This window comes from Salarias fasciatus, chromosome 7, assembly GCF_902148845.1.
Source record: "Salarias fasciatus chromosome 7, fSalaFa1.1, whole genome shotgun sequence".
Lineage (NCBI taxonomy): Eukaryota > Metazoa > Chordata > Actinopteri > Blenniiformes > Blenniidae > Salarias > Salarias fasciatus.
This window is the reverse complement of record NC_043751.1, coordinates 19111455-19132923: the sequence shown is the minus strand read 5'-3', so window position 1 is coordinate 19132923 and position 21469 is coordinate 19111455. Positions and strand designations below refer to the sequence as shown.

At 41.7% G+C, this 21469-nt stretch overlaps 2 protein-coding genes across 2 annotated transcripts; one reads left to right on the top strand and one right to left on the bottom strand.

Annotated features, from left to right (window-relative positions):
- Positions 1-156: 156 nt before the first annotated feature.
- On the bottom strand, positions 157-11037 carry znf592 (zinc finger protein 592). Its single transcript, XM_030096001.1, has 9 exons — positions 10904-11037; positions 8206-10457; positions 6492-6670; positions 6238-6411; positions 5989-6148; positions 5050-5307; positions 2810-2922; positions 2285-2426; positions 157-2196 (listed from the first exon to the last, which is right to left on the bottom strand). The coding sequence occupies exons 2-9, from the start codon at positions 10435-10437 to the stop codon at positions 1714-1716; spliced, it is 3741 nt and encodes a 1246-aa protein (XP_029951861.1). The 5' UTR covers positions 10438-10457; positions 10904-11037; the 3' UTR covers positions 157-1713.
- A 2193-nt stretch (positions 11038-13230) lies between these two features.
- On the top strand, positions 13231-19568 carry slc28a1 (solute carrier family 28 member 1). The gene is made up of 18 exons (XM_030095899.1): positions 13231-13261; positions 14344-14423; positions 14509-14585; positions 14851-14942; positions 15044-15233; positions 15318-15459; positions 15680-15793; positions 16825-16902; positions 17010-17090; positions 17198-17278; positions 17392-17517; positions 17998-18128; positions 18221-18389; positions 18553-18750; positions 18838-18919; positions 19000-19098; positions 19196-19301; positions 19439-19568. Exons 1-18 carry the CDS (start codon positions 13231-13233, stop codon positions 19551-19553), a joined length of 1992 nt encoding a protein of 663 aa, XP_029951759.1. The 3' UTR covers positions 19554-19568.
- Positions 19569-21469: the final 1901 nt, after the last annotated feature.

Genomic DNA, 21469 nt, shown 5'->3' with positions numbered 1-21469 from the left:
TGAGAAAGGACGGGCTAAATATTCTAATGGCACCCCGAGTTATTGCTTATTGGACGCAGGGCGCACATTAGAGTGCCATGTGACGATCGAAGAGTGCATGACCTCACTGCAAAGCACACAAAAAGCCAGTGGGAGACAGGAAATCACAAGCCGGCGTCCAATTAAATGCTCCATTTTATTTGCAAAGTAAACAAAACAGCAAAGGCACATAGGCCACTGCATGCCGAACAAGTGTAATGGTTTAAGAAATGCTGTGAATCCAGGTTTCATTGGTTACTATATGTACACATTACATTCCAATACAAGTCCTCAGTTAGCACGGTATCAAAAGTACAAATATCAATCGACAAAACGTTACAAAAGAACCGACGACGGACAGATAGCACAGCCCCTGCAGCGTGGACATTTAAGGACTCGCAGAGGATTTAAGAGCTCATACAGCACTTTCATAGGAAAGTTCACATAGGCAAATATAAGTCAATATGACCAGAAAGACATAATATCATTCCCAAAAACAATTTATAAAATTTTTAAAACAGGGGATAATACATACTCTAGAAACTAATCTCTACATTGCACTGAGAATAAATGCAACTTCTCGAAGTCGTTCAATGCTTAACAATCACTGCCATTTTCCTCGGAGGTAGGAACTGTCACTTTAGTCGATACAAAACAAGAGGAGCTGATTCACAAAGCAGAACCTGCCGAGTCTGCGTGCCAAACGTCTCGTTTGGATCGCCGTCACGCCAGGTTCCGATTTGCAAAGCAACGTCTCGCACAAACTGCTCTAGATTATCCAAAACTATGTACCCTGATTTGACATAACATTGACTGTTCGCTTGCCAGTAAATAGAAAGAAAGAAAGAAAACACATTTCTGGCGAGCTGAGGTATTTTAAATACTGCTGAAGCACAAATATAATACCTCCATTTCCTCCAAACCTATAAAAACCCAACAACCTGAAACAATACATGCACTCACAAACATTTAGACAACAAATAAAAAAAAAAGAAGAGTATTTAAATAGTCAAATTAAGCTTTAGCTTGTATTTATAGCCCAACTTTACCAGGCTTTGATTGGAGGGACGACTCCATCATAACATGTGCTCTCACTTGAGATCCTAACTGTTTAGCATGAATACAGACATACTGCTTTTAAAATGCTCAGACTACACCAATTTCTGCAATATACGGTGAGCGAAAAGTCAAGATTTGTAATGCAAAGTAATGACGACGTGAAAAATTAATGTGAACACACATCCGGGTATGTGCATGTTGTAGCTTGGATTAAATACTTCACGCTAAATTTAGGAGATTTAACTTGCTCTTGATTACCACGGTGAACAGCCGACCCCATTCACTTAAACGACGACGCAACTGAAAACAGACATTCCTGAGTCTCCGGCTGGGGTGGACGGAACATTTGCTGAAAACTTAAAAAAAAGAAGAAAAAAAAAAAACTTCAGTTGTAGCATAGGTGTATTTGGAAGGCAAGGTTAATATGTGACCAACATGCAAGATTAAATTTATTATGAAAATACTGTTATTTATTTAGGATCTGCATCAATATACTGCAACTGCTTTGAAGTCCTTAATTGAATTGTCAGAATGAAACGTCCCAGGCTGTCTGCGCCGCCTCCGGATGAAAACACTGTGTGTCCTTTGTTAAGTTGCACTTCTAGAACAAGATGACGGAGCAGTTTCTGAAGCGCGTCAGCACCTCAGTTTTGAGTTACAGTCTGTGTTCTTGGCGCAGTGAGGGCTCTGCGGCTCTTCCTGCGACGGCTCGGATTCACTTCTTGCCGCCAGCCCGTCGTTCACGGCGTCGCCCTCGGCTGATCGGACTGGCTGATTATCCTGCTCCTGCTCCCTGACATCCACCTGCTGCTGCTGCCGCTGCTCTTTTCCTGCCTCCGAGTCCGCGGGGTCTCGGACTTTGTGCACTATGAACAGATGTCTGTTGAGAGACAGCACGGACGTGAAACACAGGCCACAGTGAAGGCACTGGGGAGTGTTTTCGTCGGTTTTATGCTGAGGTATGTGCTGCTGGAACTGTGCGCCGTCGTCTGTGACAAAACCACACTTTGAACAGCGGAACTGAGTTTTGAGGCGCTTTGAAGGAGAAGCTCCGAGACCGCCGGCATGCTCCGGCCCCTCTGTCTGCGGGCCCGCAGCGGGCCCTGCTGATTTAAACCCCTGAAAATCAGAAAACAACACACTTAATAGTCATAACTACAGAGCATTTGTATTTTTAGAGGCATGCGTTTTGTTTACAGATGTCTACCTTCCCAAAAGCCTTTTTGCACTCCTGGATGGATGACTTTGGCATTTGCCCCAGATCAGGATTTTTAATTCCATGCATAAGACTGATGTGGTTCTTCAGCGTTACACTCTTTCTGAAGGTTTTTTTGTTATCCGTGCAATACCTGTGTAGAAAATTAAAGAAATGCACTCCATAAGCCACTACATTGACGCCCATTTCATCCACATTTAGCTGCTCTGTTCCTCCACTGTTTGTCTTTCACCGGGCTGAGCAGCTTCTATCAGGACACGTGGAACCAGCAGGCGTCATCAGAGTCAGCTCTGTCTTTTTATTGACCTTGCAAAGTGCTGATGCTCACAGTATGTGCAGCCTCAGGCTCTTATTTTCATCTGGAACACCGGACCATGATGGACGGGCATTTGAGTCTCCTCTCATGCAACTCTGCAGTTTTTGGCCCTTTGTAAATTTACACATCGCTCTTACACAAAAAGAACTCAACAATAAATCACCTGAAAAATCAATAAAACTGCTTTTTTCAAATCTTACCAACAAGTGTAGGTCCTCTTGTTCCCGCTATGCTCGGTGCGAATGTGTCTTTTCATGATGGTTGCAGTTTTGAAGGCCTTCTCGCAATAGTGGCACGAAAACCTCTTGACTGACTGTTGACAGAGAACAGTGGACTCGGTTTGAAGGTACGGGTGCGATGTATGAATGAATAAATCCACAAAAAGCAATGCGAACAATGTAAAACAGCTGCAGCTTGTCACTGTGTACCACCAATGTGCTCAATGTGACGAAGACCAAGGAACTGGTTGTGGACATGAGGAGGACTAATGTGCCGGGGTGGACATGGTTGATGATTACAAATACCTTGGACTACATATTGACAATAAACTGGAATGGACTAAGAACACTGAAGACTGGCCTCTATTTTCTGGGGTGACTGAGGTCCTTCAACATCTGCAGGACTTTCCTCAGGATGTTCTATGAGTCTGTGGCATCTTGGATAATGTGTCCCATCCACTCCACAATGTGCTGGTTAAGGCTGCCACACGCTACAGGATTTTTTTCAATCTTCCCCGATTGAGAGACCACACACTAGAAGACAACAGAGGACAGATCGCACCCGATCTTCTTCTCCTGATCGTCGAGTGTGTGGTGTCGCTCTGGAGCAGACCACACACTAGCAGATTCTTCAGCCGAGAATCGGCTCCTCACTCTTCCAAATCTTGCGTAGTCCAACGTGACTGAGAACTCATTCATTCATTCAGTTCATTCATTCACATCGGTATCGCTCTGTCAGCCCAGCCCCCCCCGCGGCACGAGCACAGACTGTTAGCGCCTTGTCAGAAGATTTAAATGTTCCAGTACAGGAGAGGGAAACAGTTTCAGATCATTTTCTTATAATTTACCCTCCACATTTGATAATACTTCAGCTTATTAATCTCTGTGTGTGTTTTTTTTTTGTTTGTTTGTTTTTTTACTTTTTACTCCCCAGTGGAGCAGTAAAGTTATTAGCAGTCCATGACAAATAAAGGCTACTTTTTTAAATCACCAAATATCTTAAATCATTCTTTTTGTCCACATATTTGATAGTTTAAATCAGAATAAAAACACGAGCTTTGATTAGGAAAAGTTTCATTATAGTCCACTCTGTCTCTGAAGGCACGGAGTCAGCGGCAAGTTTTTTTTTTTTCCCCATTCTTCCGTGATGGTTAATAATTGAGATGAATTAAAACATTGGGATTATTGCAGGACTGGCGGAGATGAAGATGAATGCATCAAATCGGAGTTTATCATCGCTCCTGGATTCCTCCATTCAGACCCACTTTCTGCACGGCTGAGTTTAGGAGCTCTGGCTTTTCTGTTTCACTGTCATATATAGTGGATATATTTCACAGACATATATTCATGTCCCAAGCTCTGACAGCTGAGAGGGGATTTTTTTTTTTAAGCAGCGGCACCTTGGTGAGACGGAGCTGTTCAGCCAATCAAGGAGCTTTATTTCGAGGGTGTGGACAGCTCTACTGGGAGCTGATCGGCGCCTCTCGGAGCGCACCACACACTACGGGATTTGCGATCGGAAATATTAAACATGTTCATTATCTACGATCGCCCCTTCCGACGCCTCCCGACAGGCTCCGACCGGAAAAAATCTCTCGGAACACACCGCACACTACACGAAGATCGGACCCGAACTCATTTGCATACTCCCGACAATCGGACCCTGTCGGCTTCGATCGGGAGGAGAAGATCGGGGCAAAATTCGGCCCAATTATCCTGCAGTGTGTGGAGGCCTTTAGTCGCAGTGGTACATCCAGTACCAGAGTGATCGCACCAAAACGCACCACAGAGCGTCACAGGAAATCATTTATACTTGTGGCCATCAGACTGTAGAACTCCTCATTCACAATAACTACTTGATATGCAAAAGCTACATAATGCGCAGTACTAAAACACCGTATTTTATCCTTTTTAGATACAGAAGAACACTCATTGGATTTATCTCTTTGTTTTATTTATTAATATGTGTACTTATGTTAAATTGATTGATATATTTTGTGCTTTCCTACTGTCTTTGACCTTCGAAAAGGAGCATCTGTGACGGAAAGGAATTCCCCTTTGAGGTACAATAAAGTATTTCTGATTCCGATTATTACAACAGACAGACTCGTTGTAAAACACATTCTCCAGGAAAGTCAAGGAAAACGCTACGCAAACTAGACCTAAGTTCAACCCTTCTTTTAAATGATTCACTTCGTCCCACAGATAACCCGCAGCCTTACCTTTCTGTGATTGGCCTTCATGTGGGCGACGAAGGAGTCCCGGTCGGGGAACTTCTGCAAACACTCGCCACAAGTCCAGCAGGTGAGTTTCACGTGAGGCCCTTTATCCCGCTCGGGCTTCTTTCTGGGACTCTCCGTGCGCTTGGCAAGCGAGTGACTCTTCTGCTGTTGAGCGGGATGTGAGTCCTGGTCCTGCTCAGCTGCGTCCACTTCGCGGTTCTTCTCCATCTCCATAGTTATTATCCCAGCGTGGACAGTCTGCACGGCAAAAGTTAGAATCACAGTTTCAGCTGTTTTCGTACCTGATTTTATAAGTTTCACGTTTCTTTTCTAGTGTTTTCAAGACCGTTTTGACATTTTAGAAAAGAGAAATTTTATGAATCCTAGAGGGAAATTCCTTTCCACGTAGAATAAATGGGAATAAAGTTGAATATCAAATAAAACAGGATAAAATTAAATAAGTCTTTTGAATAATTATTAGCACAAAGCTTCACAGTGACTGAAACGAGCACAGAAAAGAAGAAATTAACAAAACACAGTAAAAAACTATTTACAGAGAAAAGCTATAGTATCTAATTGCCACAGGAAGGACATTGTAGCCATTTTATCTCTTTTGTAAGCAGTTTTGTGTGCTCAGTGTTCTCATTTTTAAGCACCCCTCTTTAGAAATGATACTCATTTTAGCAATTTTCCTCATTCCATTTATTGTATATTTTATTTTTAAAGCCTTTTGTATCCACGCGAATTGAGTCATTTTAAAAATGTTGTGTAAAAAAAAGATAAATTGTTCATTGAGGTATAACTGCTTCGCAAGAAACAACCAAAAACTTCAAAGATTTGAATCTTCCAGTTAATGTGAAAAATCTGAAATGTCTTGAAGTTTTCCTGTTTGAAATAAACGAAGGAAAAGGAAAAGAAACCTTTCCGTTGGGGACATACCTTGAAGTGCTGCATCAACAGCAGCTTCTGTGAAAAGACCGAGTTGCATTCTGGGCATTTGAAGACACAGGACAGACGCTTATGGATACTTTGGTTGAAGTGATCATGCAGCGCCTGCTTTTTCTTAAAAACCTTCCCGCACGAACACTGCAACACCGACCTGCAAAAAGGGGGAGAAAACCATTAAACATGCCCAATAAAAGCAAATCTATAACTTTTTAACAATCTGGTCATGAGGTGTTGACTGACTTCGAGGTTACTGTTGTAACAGGGTGGCGATTCTTCATGTGCTCGTCGCAGCCGTCAAAGGTCTTGAAGATCGCCGTGCAGCCGGTGCACTTATGAACGGCTTCGCAGTGTTTTTCCTCCGCGTGACTTTTTTGAGACTGAATTGTCTTGAAAACCGTATCACAGTGTAGACATCTGAAAGGAAAAGGAAATACAGACGCATTAATCTCACGTTAAAGGTTATTCAATTAAGAGTTGCTTTCTGGATCACTTACTTGTACCAGGCCTTGCGGGCGTAATGGAGGCAGTTCTCCTTGACGTGCTTCTGTATGTCTGCAGAGCGACTCAAGGCGCCACACTCGGGACAGCAGTAAGGGGACTTATGGGCATGGAGACGCTGGTGGGCTCTGAAGCTGCACTTGTTGGGTAACAGCATGGAGCACATTTCACAAACCTGTGGTACAAAAAGAAAACAAGTGCAAAAAATTAAAAAAGAAATCATGTCATGAACATTATGCGCTTGTCTCTGATAGGCCGTCCTGCAGTATCTCCTGGTTAAGTCATATCTGAAGTGTGTTAATTAGCTTGAGTCTGAAAAGAACTTCATTTTGTTGTTTGTTTGCTCTACAACTCCAAATAGCGCAGCCAGTTCTGAGTCTGGATCTGCAGGAGTTTGCTCTGCAGAGGTTTCTCTCTGCTTTTTCCTTTTCCACTGTGGCTCGTGTGGAATTGTTGGGGTTTTTCTCTGCATTTTTGGGATGAAGAAGTGCAGCGAGGTGGCTTTGTTCTAACTGGCACCGTATAAATAAAACCCAACTGGAAACTTTTTTTTTTTTTTTTTTTTTAAACGCAAACTCATGGAATGGTTTAGTCGGCTGAGCGGAACGTCTCAGTTTAATCCTGAATCAATCTGTACAGGAAACAAAGAGGGCCGCTGCTTCTATCTCAAACAAAAACTGTCAGCCTGTTAATGCTGAGGCTGTGTCAGTTCTTACTACCAGCCTGTAAAACCAAGAATTACAAAACAGCATTTTCCCCACCACCATCGCTGTCATTAGCAATTCAGAGAGACTTCAAGAACTTCTGCATTATTGAATCATTAATCATAATATCACAAGACATTTGCACCACTGATGGTAGTCCAAGTCCACTGATGACGTGGTTTACCACTTTATCTACCAGTGTTTTCATTTACCATCTCAAAGATTTTGATCTGGTTTTTAATGGTTTATAATTGCTGATTTATTACATTATATACTAAGCACACACGATGTGTACCTTTCAAAGTGCTGACAGTGTCATTTCAGCTGTTTTTTTTTAACAAATGTGTTATTCGCTACACTGAGCATTACAGATTTCACAAACTTGGGTTTCACAGTAAGTTTACTTGCTCGATGAGTAAGAATGTTATCATCTCCGTAAGTCCCGAGTTCATTTAGGAAATTCATAAATTATGCTGATAAAGAATTGTTCATTGTTCTACATCTGAGAACTATTGTTTTGGTGCGGCACTGGTGTCACTTCGATCGTGGTGTAACTTTATGCTGCATTTCCACTAGTTGTTAGCAGCTGTGGCTTTTAGAGATGGCGGCAGATAAACTTCAGACATAGTTAGAGGATGATCTCAGGCATTCTGGCCAACAGCTGTCTGTGGAGCCTCTGCATCACATGCAATCACAAACAAACCACCTTGGAACTTTTTTTGATGCTTGTGTGGCCTAAATGTAAGTACATGTAAAAGTACCGCAATTTCAAATAGTACATTTAAATATCTGAGATGAAAGCGAGGCAGCAGCTTCCTTTGGTCGTTACAATCTTGTGTGGTTTGCAGTATCTGATGATTTGTAACCAAACCTGTTTCACATGATGAAGTCACTCCTTTGTTAACTAAATGCGACGACGTCCTGAAAACAAGCCTCAAAGATGCCACTTTCACAACGTCAACAACAGAATATCATCCGCCATTGTTTTATAGAAAACTCTACTCACCAGTTTTTCAACATCTCCTGACAGTCTTTGGAAGTGGCCTGCAAATGCTTTAAGGTCTGGCAACTGCTGGTTGCACTCCGGGCAGCCACGCGGGTGGCGGTGGACTCCATCCTGGTATAAAGGCAGGACGGCTTCGCTGTGAGAGGACGGGAGTGGTAACGGTGGGAGTGAGGTGAAAGAGCCCGCGTTCACCGGGTCAGCGCTCATGGGAACAAACATCTGTCCTTCGGATATCGGGTTCATGCGCAGGTGTGTGCACTGCATCATTTTGCCGTTGTTCTTGTGCTCCCGCGCGTGAGCCCACAGGGCGCACTTGTTGAAGAACACCATGGTCTTTGCGCAGTGGGCGCACCGCACCTCGATGTGAACGCTCCTCCTGTTGTAATGAAAAGAGAGACTCCTCTCCACGGCGAAGGAGTCTCCGCACTCGAGGCAGCGGTATCCGTGTGGCGGGAGGCTGATGTTGCTCTCGGACGGGGGGGTCAAGTTGGGCACGTACGGAGGCACGGGGTTGGTTTGATGCAATAGTCTGTTTAAGGTTCCCGCTCCCGTGTTTTGGACCGGCGTGTGGGGATGGGCGGCGGCCGTTTTCACCTGATGCACCAGCGGTACGGTGCTGTACACCGTGGAGGAGAGCGTGGGCTGGCTGTGCTGATGGGAGGTGGAGCGTGCGGCGACGGAAGCAGCCACGCTGTGAGGGACCAGGTTCAGACTGGCTAGGTGCATGGCTTTTGGAAGGAAGTTTGTGCTCGTAGTTTGGCCCGCTGAGGCCGACACTCTCTTTGGTTTCTTCACCTGATTTGAAACAGTTCGCTTGGCCGCACCGGTACGATTCAATACTGCCGACGACTGTTTCCCACCTGTCCTTCTCGGCTTGTCTTCTGACTTCCTGTGGAAAACTTTGGGTGCTGACGCACCGCTGGGGTTTCCTTTAGCCTGTTTCCCCACATTGGTCTCGGCAGTTTGAGAGTGGTGAGGAGACACGGTCCAATAGGAATCCTCACTAATTATGCTCTGCGAAGGCGAAGATTCATAAGCTGAATGCACTTCATCTGTTTCCGAATCAGGTACCACACTCGTGGCCATGCGTTTGATGCGCCCAGATGTGGTTTTAATAGTCTTAATCCGGACCCTTGGTATCACAGGGGGCGATCCTGATGCCACCGCAGGGGAGGCTTTGCCGCTGCTGTCGCTGTAGATGCTCACAGGGCTATCGGGGGGCTTCATCATTCGTTTCACTACTTCAAGTGGGCTCCTTGGGCTTCGTGGAGAGAGAGGCACCTTGGGACTCGGTTTAATGCAATCACTTTGAACTGCTGATGACTCTCTGACACTCGTTGGGTCGCTGGGGTCCTTCCTAGCATTCAGAGCCACCAGTGCTTCGAGACAAGATGAAAATTTAGATGTGTGAGATTTGGCATGTGAGACAGAGGTTGAAGCATCCACTGTAGTTCCTGAATTACAGTTTGTGTCAACAGATCTCTGGTTTTCACCCGGAGGGGTTAAAGCACTGTGTACTGTAACAGATTTTTCACTTTTGTAACTGTCAGAGACGTCACTCCGAGTACTTTCTGCCCTACTTTTTTGAACATCATTGGGCACGAAGGAGTCCTTGGTGGAGTCATCAAACACACTGAGGTCCATTTTCTTCTGATTGTCTGGGACTGAAGGTTCCACAAAACCCGAAGCTTCCGAGAAACAGAGTCTTCCTTGCATTGGTTGGATTTCATCTGTATCGCACCGAGTGTCTTCACATTCTGGACTGGACACAGGACTGAAGTGTGAAACGGAACGGGAAAACACTGGCGCTCCATCAGGCTTGTGTTGTATAGGTGCCTCTCCGGGAAGCTCTCTGGAACTCTCCCCGTTCAAGGAAGATACAAATGATGCAGAGAAGTTAGGATCTGTGGTATTTGTAGAGTCCACAGAGGTCTCTTGTCCTCTGAATCCATTTTGCAAAGGTGGCCCTGAGTGAAGTCTATCACCGAAACTTTCCAAAGACTCCTGCCGACTTGTGTTTTTCACAATAACACTTACTGCAGGGATGTCTGCTGTTGTAACAGCTTGGCTGCTCAACAGGCTGTCCCCCAGGCACATCCCGGGGTGTTTCAGCTGACTTTCCGCCTCCTCATGGCTCCCCTGGATGGGCTCTTTTGCATCTAATCCTGTGGCATCTGGGATGTCAAAGGCTGCCAGAAGATCATCAAAATCTGGGGTTTTCATGTCACCCATGGCTGCACAGTCTCATAAACCTATAATAAACACAAGACAATAATTTATGACAACATCGGCTGAAGCTCGATTCTCACGCACGCTTAATTTAAATACTTCTCAACATATAAAAACACGTTTTCCTAAAGTGACAAGTAGCTGCCAGAAAGGCGAGAAACACCTCAAATGCTAATGCTAGCATGCTAATCGTTTACTGCAAATGTGTCGCTGCAGCTAATCGTTGACATTTCGTTGTACTTCGTGCATTTACACAGTTGACAAACATATCCGCACTCAAAACGGAGACACTCTGGTGTCACCAAATCTCCACCTAACCACTGGACGAACAGGATAAAACTTGCTAGCTTAGCTAGCAAACAATATAGCCACATAACGGAGCCAAGCCAGCGGGTTAGCTATCTCTGTTAGCACAATGCTAGCGCGCAAATAACACAGAATAGCAAGGAAAGTCACACGGAGCACTCACCATTGGACCCGATTATGTTTCACAACTCAAATAAGTGAGCTCTGGAGCCATTTACTGTGTGCACTGGGAGTTAGCCAGCTGCTTCAGGGCTTCAAAGCTAAGGCTACAAGCTACCAACGCTAGCTAGGTTTTCCTTTTCGTCACACGGGTTGTTAAAGCCCTCGGCTCTGCCTGTCAGACTCGAGGTGGCGGCAAACATTTGGAGTCAAGACGCCAAAATCCCTCTCTGATGGCTGAAGTGAAGGAGCACAAATACTGATGATGTATCTGGTAAGTAACGAATGCTTTAAATTTCATGTTTTTAACAGCTGCATTTCCTGCCCTCAGTGTTTCTAAATGAGGCTCCTGCATCTTTTCTTGGTTTGTTTTTCAAATATGTAAAAAAAAAAAAAAAAAAAAGAAAAAAAATGCGAAAACAAAGATTCATAGAATCATACACTGCATTTAAATGTAAACAAGTATTTTTTTTAATATATTTTATTTAATATTAAAACTTGTTATTTTTAACAGCCACTGTGGCAGGCAATTTGGAGCTGGAGTGTCAAACATGAGACCCGTGGGCCAAAACTGGCCAGCAAGAGGCTCTACTGTGGCCCAGGAAACGATCAAACTGTAAAACGCCATGCTGTCACTGCAAGCCAAAACGCAATGGTTATAGGAGGAATACTGTGAAATGGGGCTGTATGTGGCCACTGAACGAAAATGGGTTTGCCAGCCCCGCTTTAGAGCGTTTTATCAAAGTGTAAACAGAGGTAATTGTGTGTTACCTTCACTGTTTGTTTGATGGGTCGTAAATGACAAGGCATTACAAACATGAGGCATTGTTTGTTTTCAATAAACGCTTCGAGAATTGACCGGCAAACAGCATTTATAATGGACTTTCTACAGTTAAAGATGAAAAAAAAAGCTTTTATACAGTAGAAGGTCAATGCAATATTCAAGTCTAGCATGTGGCCTGACACAACCCTTAATGCGGTAAAGTGGTACTCCTAACAGTTTTCCTGTGGTGCCTACCTGTGATTTGTGCACTTTATGGGTTGATATAATCGCAAATTATTATTTGTTTATGATAGGATGGTTCAGCTTTTAGAATAAGTAGGAGATCCATGATATTGTTTTATTCTCCTGCTATAAGAAGCATATTTCCCAAAATCCAGTAAATTAAGTATATCTTTTTAGTCTCCTTATTCTTTTATGGTGAGGAATTAACCATATCTGTGACATACGTTTCTTTATAATGTTTCTTTCTGGACAAAAAATCGTGAATTGAATGAAATAGGACTAAAATAGTTCTAATGAGTATTTTTTTGTGGTATTTCTCATCATAGAGCTTGATCCATTTGATTAAGCAAAGTACCCCTCAGCTAATGCACATGATTGATGAATTTGTTTTAAAAATGATGAATTATGGGAAATGGTGCTTGATGGTGGGTACACACACAACAAACTCCTGCAGTATTTTACGCAGCCACTCAATAAATCTCCTTAGTTACATTGAATTCACTTTTTTTTGTCATTGTTTGCACATGAAAATCTACAGGCAGCCTTGAAGCATTTTGGAAATCTTTTACCTCAACTTTACTATGTGTGTCTTTGGTCAGTTACACAGTCCTCTGCAAAAGATTTGATTGCATAACTTGCATGCACTATTGTAAAACTGGCTTTAAAATCTTGAAACATGAATATACCCTTCAACAAAAACATCTGACTTTACATATGTGCCCTATGAGGGTTCATTCAGATTTGTTGTGTTACTTGTGTTGTTGTCATGGAAAACTAAAAAGAGCCTTTAAGTGTATTTGCAGGTGAAACAAGTGTGTGTGTGTCTCAGTAATGTCTCTGACTGCCACTCTAAGCAGTTACGTTCAGCCTATTGGGAAGCCGATGAGATGTTGAAAATGTGAATAATTTGGGTGACTGAACCAATTCTCTTCATGCTGTGCTCCAAGATCAGTTGTTCACCTCATTAACTTGTCGATTTGAGTGTCTGCGAGGCTTTCTAAACGCATACTGGAACCCAACAGCCTGCACTTTGAGTCTGAAACACTGTGCCGACAACCTGCGCCTTGTCTGAGTGTGACGATCCCTGAAAAAAAAAACTTTCATTGAAAGGAATCATAAATCTTTATGTGGGTGATCAGCTCACATTTGACCTGCAGGGAGAATTTACAAGGAGCTGCTTTGATATCCATTCATGAACCATCACCCTGAAAATAAAGTACAGATTACACCGTTATCTGATCAATCGAGCAGATAACTGCTGCAGAGGATTTTGCGGACCCTTGATTGTCCAGCAAAAAAAATCGGTGTGGTCATTAATCGCAACAATGCATAAACAAAATGAGTTTGACATCAAATGTAAGTTAATTTTACCCTCAACATGGTGTCCCCTGAAATCACAATATAGTTATTTCTATTCTATTTACTGTATGTTCGTAAGTTTCTATTCCAATGGAAATTGTAAGGCTCCCTGTGTAAATCCTCATTTGGAGATGTTTTCTACTTTTCAAATTCAAACTGCATGCTGTTTTAGATCACTTTAAACTCAAATTCTAACAGGCTTTGAAATGGGATCCATCATGCAATCATGAGTATTAAGGTTCTTCTTCTTCTGTTCTGCCAAATGTGTTTTGTAATATCATACATGACAGTGTGGAGCAATGATTTATTCTCCACACTGAGTTATTTAGATAAGTTGAAATCAATGTGCAAATGATGAAAAATCCCTCTTGCGACAATGTGTCTGCGTGATGGCCACTCATACTTCTTCATCGGGTTGACGGTTCAAATGCTTGTGACAGATCTACTTTTAGAATGCTCTCTGAGCAAACAATAGACTTTTTCCTAACTTCCATGAATCATGTGCTGAGCAAAGCCACAGCTGAGGACACTCCTGGTTCATTCCTTTCATTATCTCATGTCTTTTTGAATATAACCTTTTACACTCTGGCAAGTGTTCAAGTGTTTCTATCAGCTGTTCCACTAATCTGGCAAATGGTGCGCATGTCGAAACTCACGTTCAACCAGGTGTTGTAATACAAATCCTTTCTGTTGCGTGGTGCTTTTGCCTCCACTGCATTCTTCCTTTGAAATCAGAGCAGTACGTAACGTGTCTGTTAATTAATGATAAGAAGCTCCATCGAGGGCAGAGTATATTTTCCTGCTGTGTGTTTCACAGCGCAGGCATTCGACGGCCGGCTTTAGGAGGAGGCGCAATAAGTAAGCCATTAGCTCTGCTTTGCCTTGAATGAAGCTGTTTGTATTGCTGTATCGGATCAGGATTTTTGTTTACCTTCCCAGACCTCTTTTTAAGCCTTTTTTTTTTTTCTTTTTTAAATCTCAGTGTGCATTCAGACTTGTTTGGCATTCTTGACGGTTTAAGTTAACAGCATTTTCACACTGGCTGCTGGATAAAGATGAACTTTGTTTATGTTTTTCAGTGGAAGAAAACAATGTACAGCTCAAAAGTGTCATCGGTGCCAATGGACACGGTGTGGACAACCAGGGTTTTGAATTAGAGGTTCGTATCCATTTTTCTTATTTTCTAATATCAATGAGCTGATATTTTCTTTCCTCTGAAAAATAAAGTATTTTTATTTCCTTAGGAGGACAATATTACTGATAGTGGCAGCACCGAAAATATAAAGGAGAAGAAGAAAAAGGGACTGGGATCATACTTGAGGTGTGTTCGCGAGCAGCTTTTTGCAACATTACAGTATGAATGCCTTTAATACCTCTGGCTGTAGTAATGCAGCAGGTTTACAGCATTGTGTTTCTGCAGTGTTGCTCATGTTTACACTCATGATTTGCAGCTTAAAACCTGTGAGACTGTAGGGAGTGAATGTATTTAATGTGAAACTGATAACAGAATGGATAATATATGATTTGTATTCATTTAGAAGAAGAAAACTGATTCCACTCTCCTTTTGATTTGCTCTATACTTTAGCAAAGTTGCTCAGCCGATAAATGCAACAGAAAACTACATCAAAGATCACTCGAGGATATTCAAAGCCATTGTCTTGGGCGTCCTCGGAGCCGGTAATATCGACAGTCTCTTCATTGAGCGCTGTTTATTGTGCAGAATGGACTTTTCTACCATTCTACCAACTCTGACCCAACAAACTGTCCTCCTCTTGTAGGTTACGTGGCGTACTTTATTGCAGCCTGTGTTTTGGATTTCCAGAGAGCCATCGCTCTCGTCGTCTTAACCAGCTTGGCTGTTGCCGCCAAATCCTATGAACTTGTGAAGAAGTACCAAGGAAAAAACATCAGCCGGTGTTTCAAGCCTGTCGTCAAAATCTTCAAAGCCAACTTGAGATGGCTGAAATGGTGAATGGATTCATTATTTGTACAATTTCACTGTGATAACATGCTTATGGAACATGTCACTGAGTGTCTCGCTGTCTTTCACAGGGTTTTCATTTTGGTGGTTCTGGTTCTGCTTGTGGTGTGGCTCGTTTTAGACACAAGCCAGCGTCCCGAGCAGCTTATCTCTTTTGGCGGCGTGTGCATGTATGTCGTGCTGGTCTTCCTCCTCTCCGCGCACAGGACAATGGTGAGTGTCTCCTCGAGCTGAGGGACGAGTGACCGCTGGCGACGCCTGTTTCGTAATGGCTTCTATCTCTGCGTTGAGCTGAGACTTTGGATACATCGTTTGGCCTCGTCTTATCATATCAAGACTTACCAGAAGTGCTTCCTTGCAATAACTCAATACTGTATCGGGAGTGGCTGATAAAAGATGATCAAGATACTTCCTTTCTGTTTTATTTTTATAGGTGTCATGGAGGCCTGTGTTTTGGGGGCTGGGGCTGCAGTTCTGTATCGGCCTGTTTGTCATACGGACAGAACCTGGATTTATTGCTTTCGAGTGGCTTGGAACACAAGTACAGGTATTACGTTTAGATTCACTCAGGTGAATAAAACAGTAAAAAAAATAAATCATAAATAACTGGGCGCTATCCAAGAAATAAAAAGAGGAACCGGGAGGCGCCAGCACAAAAACTCGCTTGTGTCCTGATAAACCGAAGAGCTAATCTCAAAGTTAATTATTATGCTCAATCCCTGTCAAGTATGACCATGCAAGTGCAAAACAACTTTAGAAGTTCTTTGCTTCTTCTTCTTTTCTTTTTGCTATTAGTAAATTCAATAAATAAATGTATTCCTTAATTCTTCACTGCGCCAACGAACAGAAGAAACAGAGATAGAACAATACATTTTTAGTACATCAGTAGTGCTGCTGAATAATATGTATCAATCTTATGCAGAAATGCACAAAAGGGTGGTTTCAAATGTGGAAACATTTCTCGCTAGAAATGAAATATTGTGTCATTTTGGCCAGGTTTTTGCTTCTCAGTGCGGCTCAAGAATTTTTTTTGAATTACACTTCAAAGATTCAAAATGTCATTTAATCACCATCTGGAACTGAGATTCTTAATTTCCAGCTGATTTGATTCGAGCCATTCATCTATTACGTACATGAACAACAAACGATAAAAGAGAAAGTGTGAGTGGAGAATGTGTGATCCATTATTTCTTCAGAGTTTTTTTTTATTGCTGATTCACAGCTCTCAGTTTGCACAGCAGACTTTGCTTGTATGTATCTTATCTCCCAGGCCACAGTGTTTTTACCTGAGTGTCTCCTATGTTCTTATCTTTAGAGCTACTTTATTATGCTGTTCATTCTCATTCTTTAGTCATGCAAGGGTTGGGTCAACACGACGTCAAGACTGAGATTTGCTTCCCTAATCAGTTTTTATTTGCTTAGTTATGCTCATTATCTCCACCACAGGGCAAATTTGCTTCCTACTGTAAACTCTAATAACCACTAGTGTAATAAATACCAGGTAAATATGGAAAGTGGGAAAAAAATGTGTGATTAAATCGATGTAATTAGAGTTTTATTTTTATCCTGTGATTACAGACCTTCCTGGATTATACAAAAGCAGGCTCAAGCTTTGTTTTCGGGCCCGATCTGATTCAAAGTGTTTTTGCCTTTCAAGTAAGTGCATAAGTCTAGAGTTAAATCCTCTTCAGAATTAAAAACTGAACCAAGATGACAAGAAATGCTGTAAAAAAAAAACTGAACTTTTTGCATTTCCCTCTCAGGCTTTGCCCATTGTTGTGTTCTTCAGTAGCGTGATGTCGATCCTCTACTTTTTGGGCGTAATGCAGTGGGTCATTACGAAGGTAAATCATTAACCGCACAGCATCGTGTGTATCTTTCCTGGTGTGGGTGTGCTTACACCTGCAGAATTATAATGTAGCCAAGAGCCATGTTGTTTTTGTCTTTTCAGATCTCATGGGTTATGCAGATAACGTTGGGAACATCTGCAACGGAGACCTTGAGCGTGGCAGGCAATATATTTGTTGGGCAGGTACTCCGCTCAGAGTTTTATGTCTTTACAGTGCTTTATTTAACCAGCAGTGTCGCTACACTTTGGGAAAACTGGAAGAAGTCCTGACCAAATTGTGATTTCTTGTGCATTAGACTGAAGCGCCACTGCTGATCCGCCCCTATTTGAAGGACATGACCAAATCCGAGATCCACGCCGTTATGACTGCCGGGTTTGCCACGATCGCAGGCAGTGTCATGGGGGCATTCATCTCATTTGGGGTGAGATTAAACTCTTTTCATGTCAGTATTTAATGAGCACTTTCCAACTAGCAAATAATGTGTTTCACAAAAATGAATGCAACAACTGTTTTACTAAGAAGAGAAAAACATAAATAAGTTATATTGTTGGAGGAAATGCTTGTTCCTGATTGATTCCATTTTCTTTTAATTGGAAATGACAGAGTAAAGACAACAGTTTATCTAAAAACTGAGAGTTGTGACTTTATTGCATAATTAAGCTCTTTATAAGACGTGTTTTATGAACAGCCCTTATCTATATACAGTATATTTGCTATTTATGAATTTTAATTCTCATGCCTATCTCAACTGTAGCCAAAAAAACACAACAAAACCTCATTCAATATTTTTATTTTGAACTAAAACTGAGGTTTATAATTTATTTTTTCAAAACAGACTCATATCCAACGTGTCTAGACTTTTTTTTTTTTTTTTCATATAATTTGCTTTGTCTCTGTCCAGATTGATGCATCTTCCTTGATATCTGCCTCTGTCATGGCTGCTCCCTGTGCTCTGGCCATCTCGAAGCTGTCCTACCCAGAGACAGAGAAGAGCGTCTTCACGTCAAACAAGAGTATCGAAATGGCTTGTGGGTTTGTACCTGCTACGTTCTCCCTTTACCGCGCACGTGTTTTTGCTCTACTTCTGTGATTTGAATGACTTTTTTTTTTCCCTCAATTTCTAGTGATGAGCAGAACATCTTGGAGGCTGCCAGCAGTGGAGCGTCTGCCTCAATCGGTCTGGTTGCAAACATCGCAGCGAACCTGGTAGCTTTCATTGCTATTCTTGCATTTATAAACCAGGCTTTGAGCTGGTTTGGAGGCATGGTGGGATATCCTGAAGTCACATTTGAGGTATGCTTTAGTCAAAGACAAACAAGCAATGGCATAGTTTATTTTGCAAACCTATATATTTAACAGTTAGATCAGTTTTTATTGAATAATTCATTGTTTCACCTATTGGCTTTTATCTACAGCTGAATATAATCCTTACACCGTTTTCTGTTTGTCCTCATAGCTCATCTGCTCATACCTGTTCATGCCTCTGGCCTTCATGATGGGAATCCCATACGACGAGAGTTTCACCGTGGCTGAACTTATTGGCACAAAACTCTTCCTCAACGAGTTTGTGGCTTATGAGAAATTATCTGCACTGAAGACGAGCAGACTCAGTGGTATCGATGAAGTCATCGGAGGGGAGAGACAGTGGATTTCTGTGAGTAAATAGTTGATCGCCGAACATCAAAAATAACAGTGTTTTCACATGAAGCAAAACCACTCAACAGGGTTTTTCTCGTTTCAGATCCGATCAGAAATAATCACCACTTATGCTCTGTGCGGGTTTGCTAATTTCAGCTCTCTGGGGATTATGATTGGAGGCCTGTGTGAGTATTTCGTCACGTCATTGTCACTTTTTTCTTTTTTTTACCCTAAATTCTTCTCAAGTTTTATTTTTTGCTTGCAGCATCCATCTGCCCATCAAGAAGAGGCGACGTCTCAGCTTTGGTTATGAGAGCCATGCTCACCGGCACATGCGTATCGCTCGTCAACGCCTGCATCGCAGGTAAATCTGCTTTCTGTAGTCAAACTGAAGAGCATCTCATATCGCAGACAAACTGAACTGCTCTCTCTCTCTCTCTCTCTCTCTCTCTCTTTCTCAGGACTCCTCTTTGTTCCCCCGGTTGACTGTTTGAGGCTGTTTCAGGAATCAGCTTTTAACAGCACAATTCCAAACATCCAAAGCTGTTGTGAGGATCTCTTCCGAAGGTATGCGCCAACATTTCCAATGAAAACAGTATTCTGGGGGCTGGGAAACAGAGCTCATTTTAGCTGATATTCTTTAATGTGTGTCTAAACAGTTATGTTGCTGTTTGCACTGACGAGTGTAATTCATTGGTTTGCAGCACTGTCAACAACGGTACCATCTCATTTGAAGGATCGTGGAGCACAGTTGTCAATGCAACAGCATTTCTTACAGAGTGTTGTAAGTGTTGTGGTCTTTCTGAGGCGGTCTGCTAAAGGGGAACAACATACTCAGAGACCTCGAGCAAGAACTTAGAAACTTCACACACTAAAAATTACAATATTTTTTTTTATCGGGACATGCTGGCAGACATGTTTCCATGTATAACACCCTTAACGCTCTTAACCGGTTGAATTTACTCTGAATAATTTGAGTGGCAGCTATACACGTGCACATTTGTGAACCACATTTTTGGTATATGGGGCCATCTTTTCCATTTTGATGGGCTTTAATCCAAAACCACTTTTTTCAAAATGAGGTTGTGGCAAAGTGGTGCTCATCCAGCAGAATATGGCCTAAGGCCAAACACAGAGAAACACACAACCATTAATACACACTCATTTACACAAGAATCTAAACCGGTAAATTAAAATAACAGTGAAATTACACTGTTAAAACCTTGAAGCAATGTAATGTGTAATAAGTAGTGTTCACTGAGGATGATATTTTTCTTAAAAATATAACAGTTGACAGTAAAGGGTGTGTCTGAATTCTGCCTTTAGAATAAAAACCATGAAGATGGCAACATGGCACAACATCTCAAATTACAAACCAACCTCTCAGTCAGTAAACATATCATTTATATTTCATTGAAAGAAATGTTTTATTTTACTCTACTTGACCTACTGAATCGTGTAAAAATAGGATAAAGCTCCATGTAGATTAATACACTAATGACAAGTCAAATGAGTGCAGGATATCTATACATGAATTGCTGTACAAACGTTATACTGCACTACCTTACAAACTTGTCTCTGATTCTCTTTTCTGCCTCAAAGTTTGAGTCTCGATGTCTGTTCTTTCATTCACATTTCTCCATATTTGTATATACTTGTGACATTTGCAGTATGCAAAAGTATAAATAGGAATGTTGAAGATGAATGTACCTGTCATGTATAACGCTGTATAAAACTTCAAAATTAGGCTTCTGTGTAAAGCCAGGTTAAAATGAACAGCTTTATGAATTGTAACTCAGGGAATATACATGCATCAACAATTTTATGAATGTAAATACTGAAAAAAAAGTGAAAAAATAACTGTCTAGAATGTTGAGATTGATGCAATTGCAATTTTGCGTAAAAGGAGTCAAAAATAAATTATGCACATACTTGTTTTAGACATTTATTTTTAAAAAAAGAAGGTCTCGCTGACATGGTGTAACATATCAAAGACAGCGCACTTGTGACAACACACATTTATTCTCCCACGCAATCACTCATACGCCCCCTCACGCATGTGTTATCGTTTGTCTTGCTATTAATTCAGATATTTAGTTATATATTTAGTTATGTATTTACCTGAACCGTGCTTTTTTTTCATTCATAAGGCTTCATGCAATCAGTGAACTCATAAATAACATCGGTTGAAGTTTGCGAGTTGCTTTTTGAAGGCTCTTATTGATCATTAACCAAGAATTCATGACGGGAATTCCTAAAGATATGTTGTTGCTGGCTCATCATTATGTGCTATGTGACGACAGACCACTGTTGGAATTTGTCTCGGTACCCATGTTAACCCATGAGAAAGCTGAAAACATGACACTGCTATTGCACTCCCGCTGACTGTCATGGCTTTAAAACCTATAAAAAAAAGACACAAGTACTGATTTAGGTCTGAAAATTAACACAAATTGCTCTTCTCTGCAGGAAATAATACTACTAATAATAATAAAAAAACAAACTACATACAGTGATCAATAGTCATCTTAAAGTTTGGAGTCTGCTTGGTTTGGTTATTGTGTTTCCTGTTGTTTATAGACTAGGTTCCATAGGTCAAGTCCTAGAAACTGTGCGGACCTCCTTTACGGGCTCATTTGCAAGCACGAGCATACTATAGTAAAAGATTTTACTGGGAATCCTCTTGTGGCTCTTTGATTTGTCACCATATTCCGGAGGACTGAAGAAACTGTTGC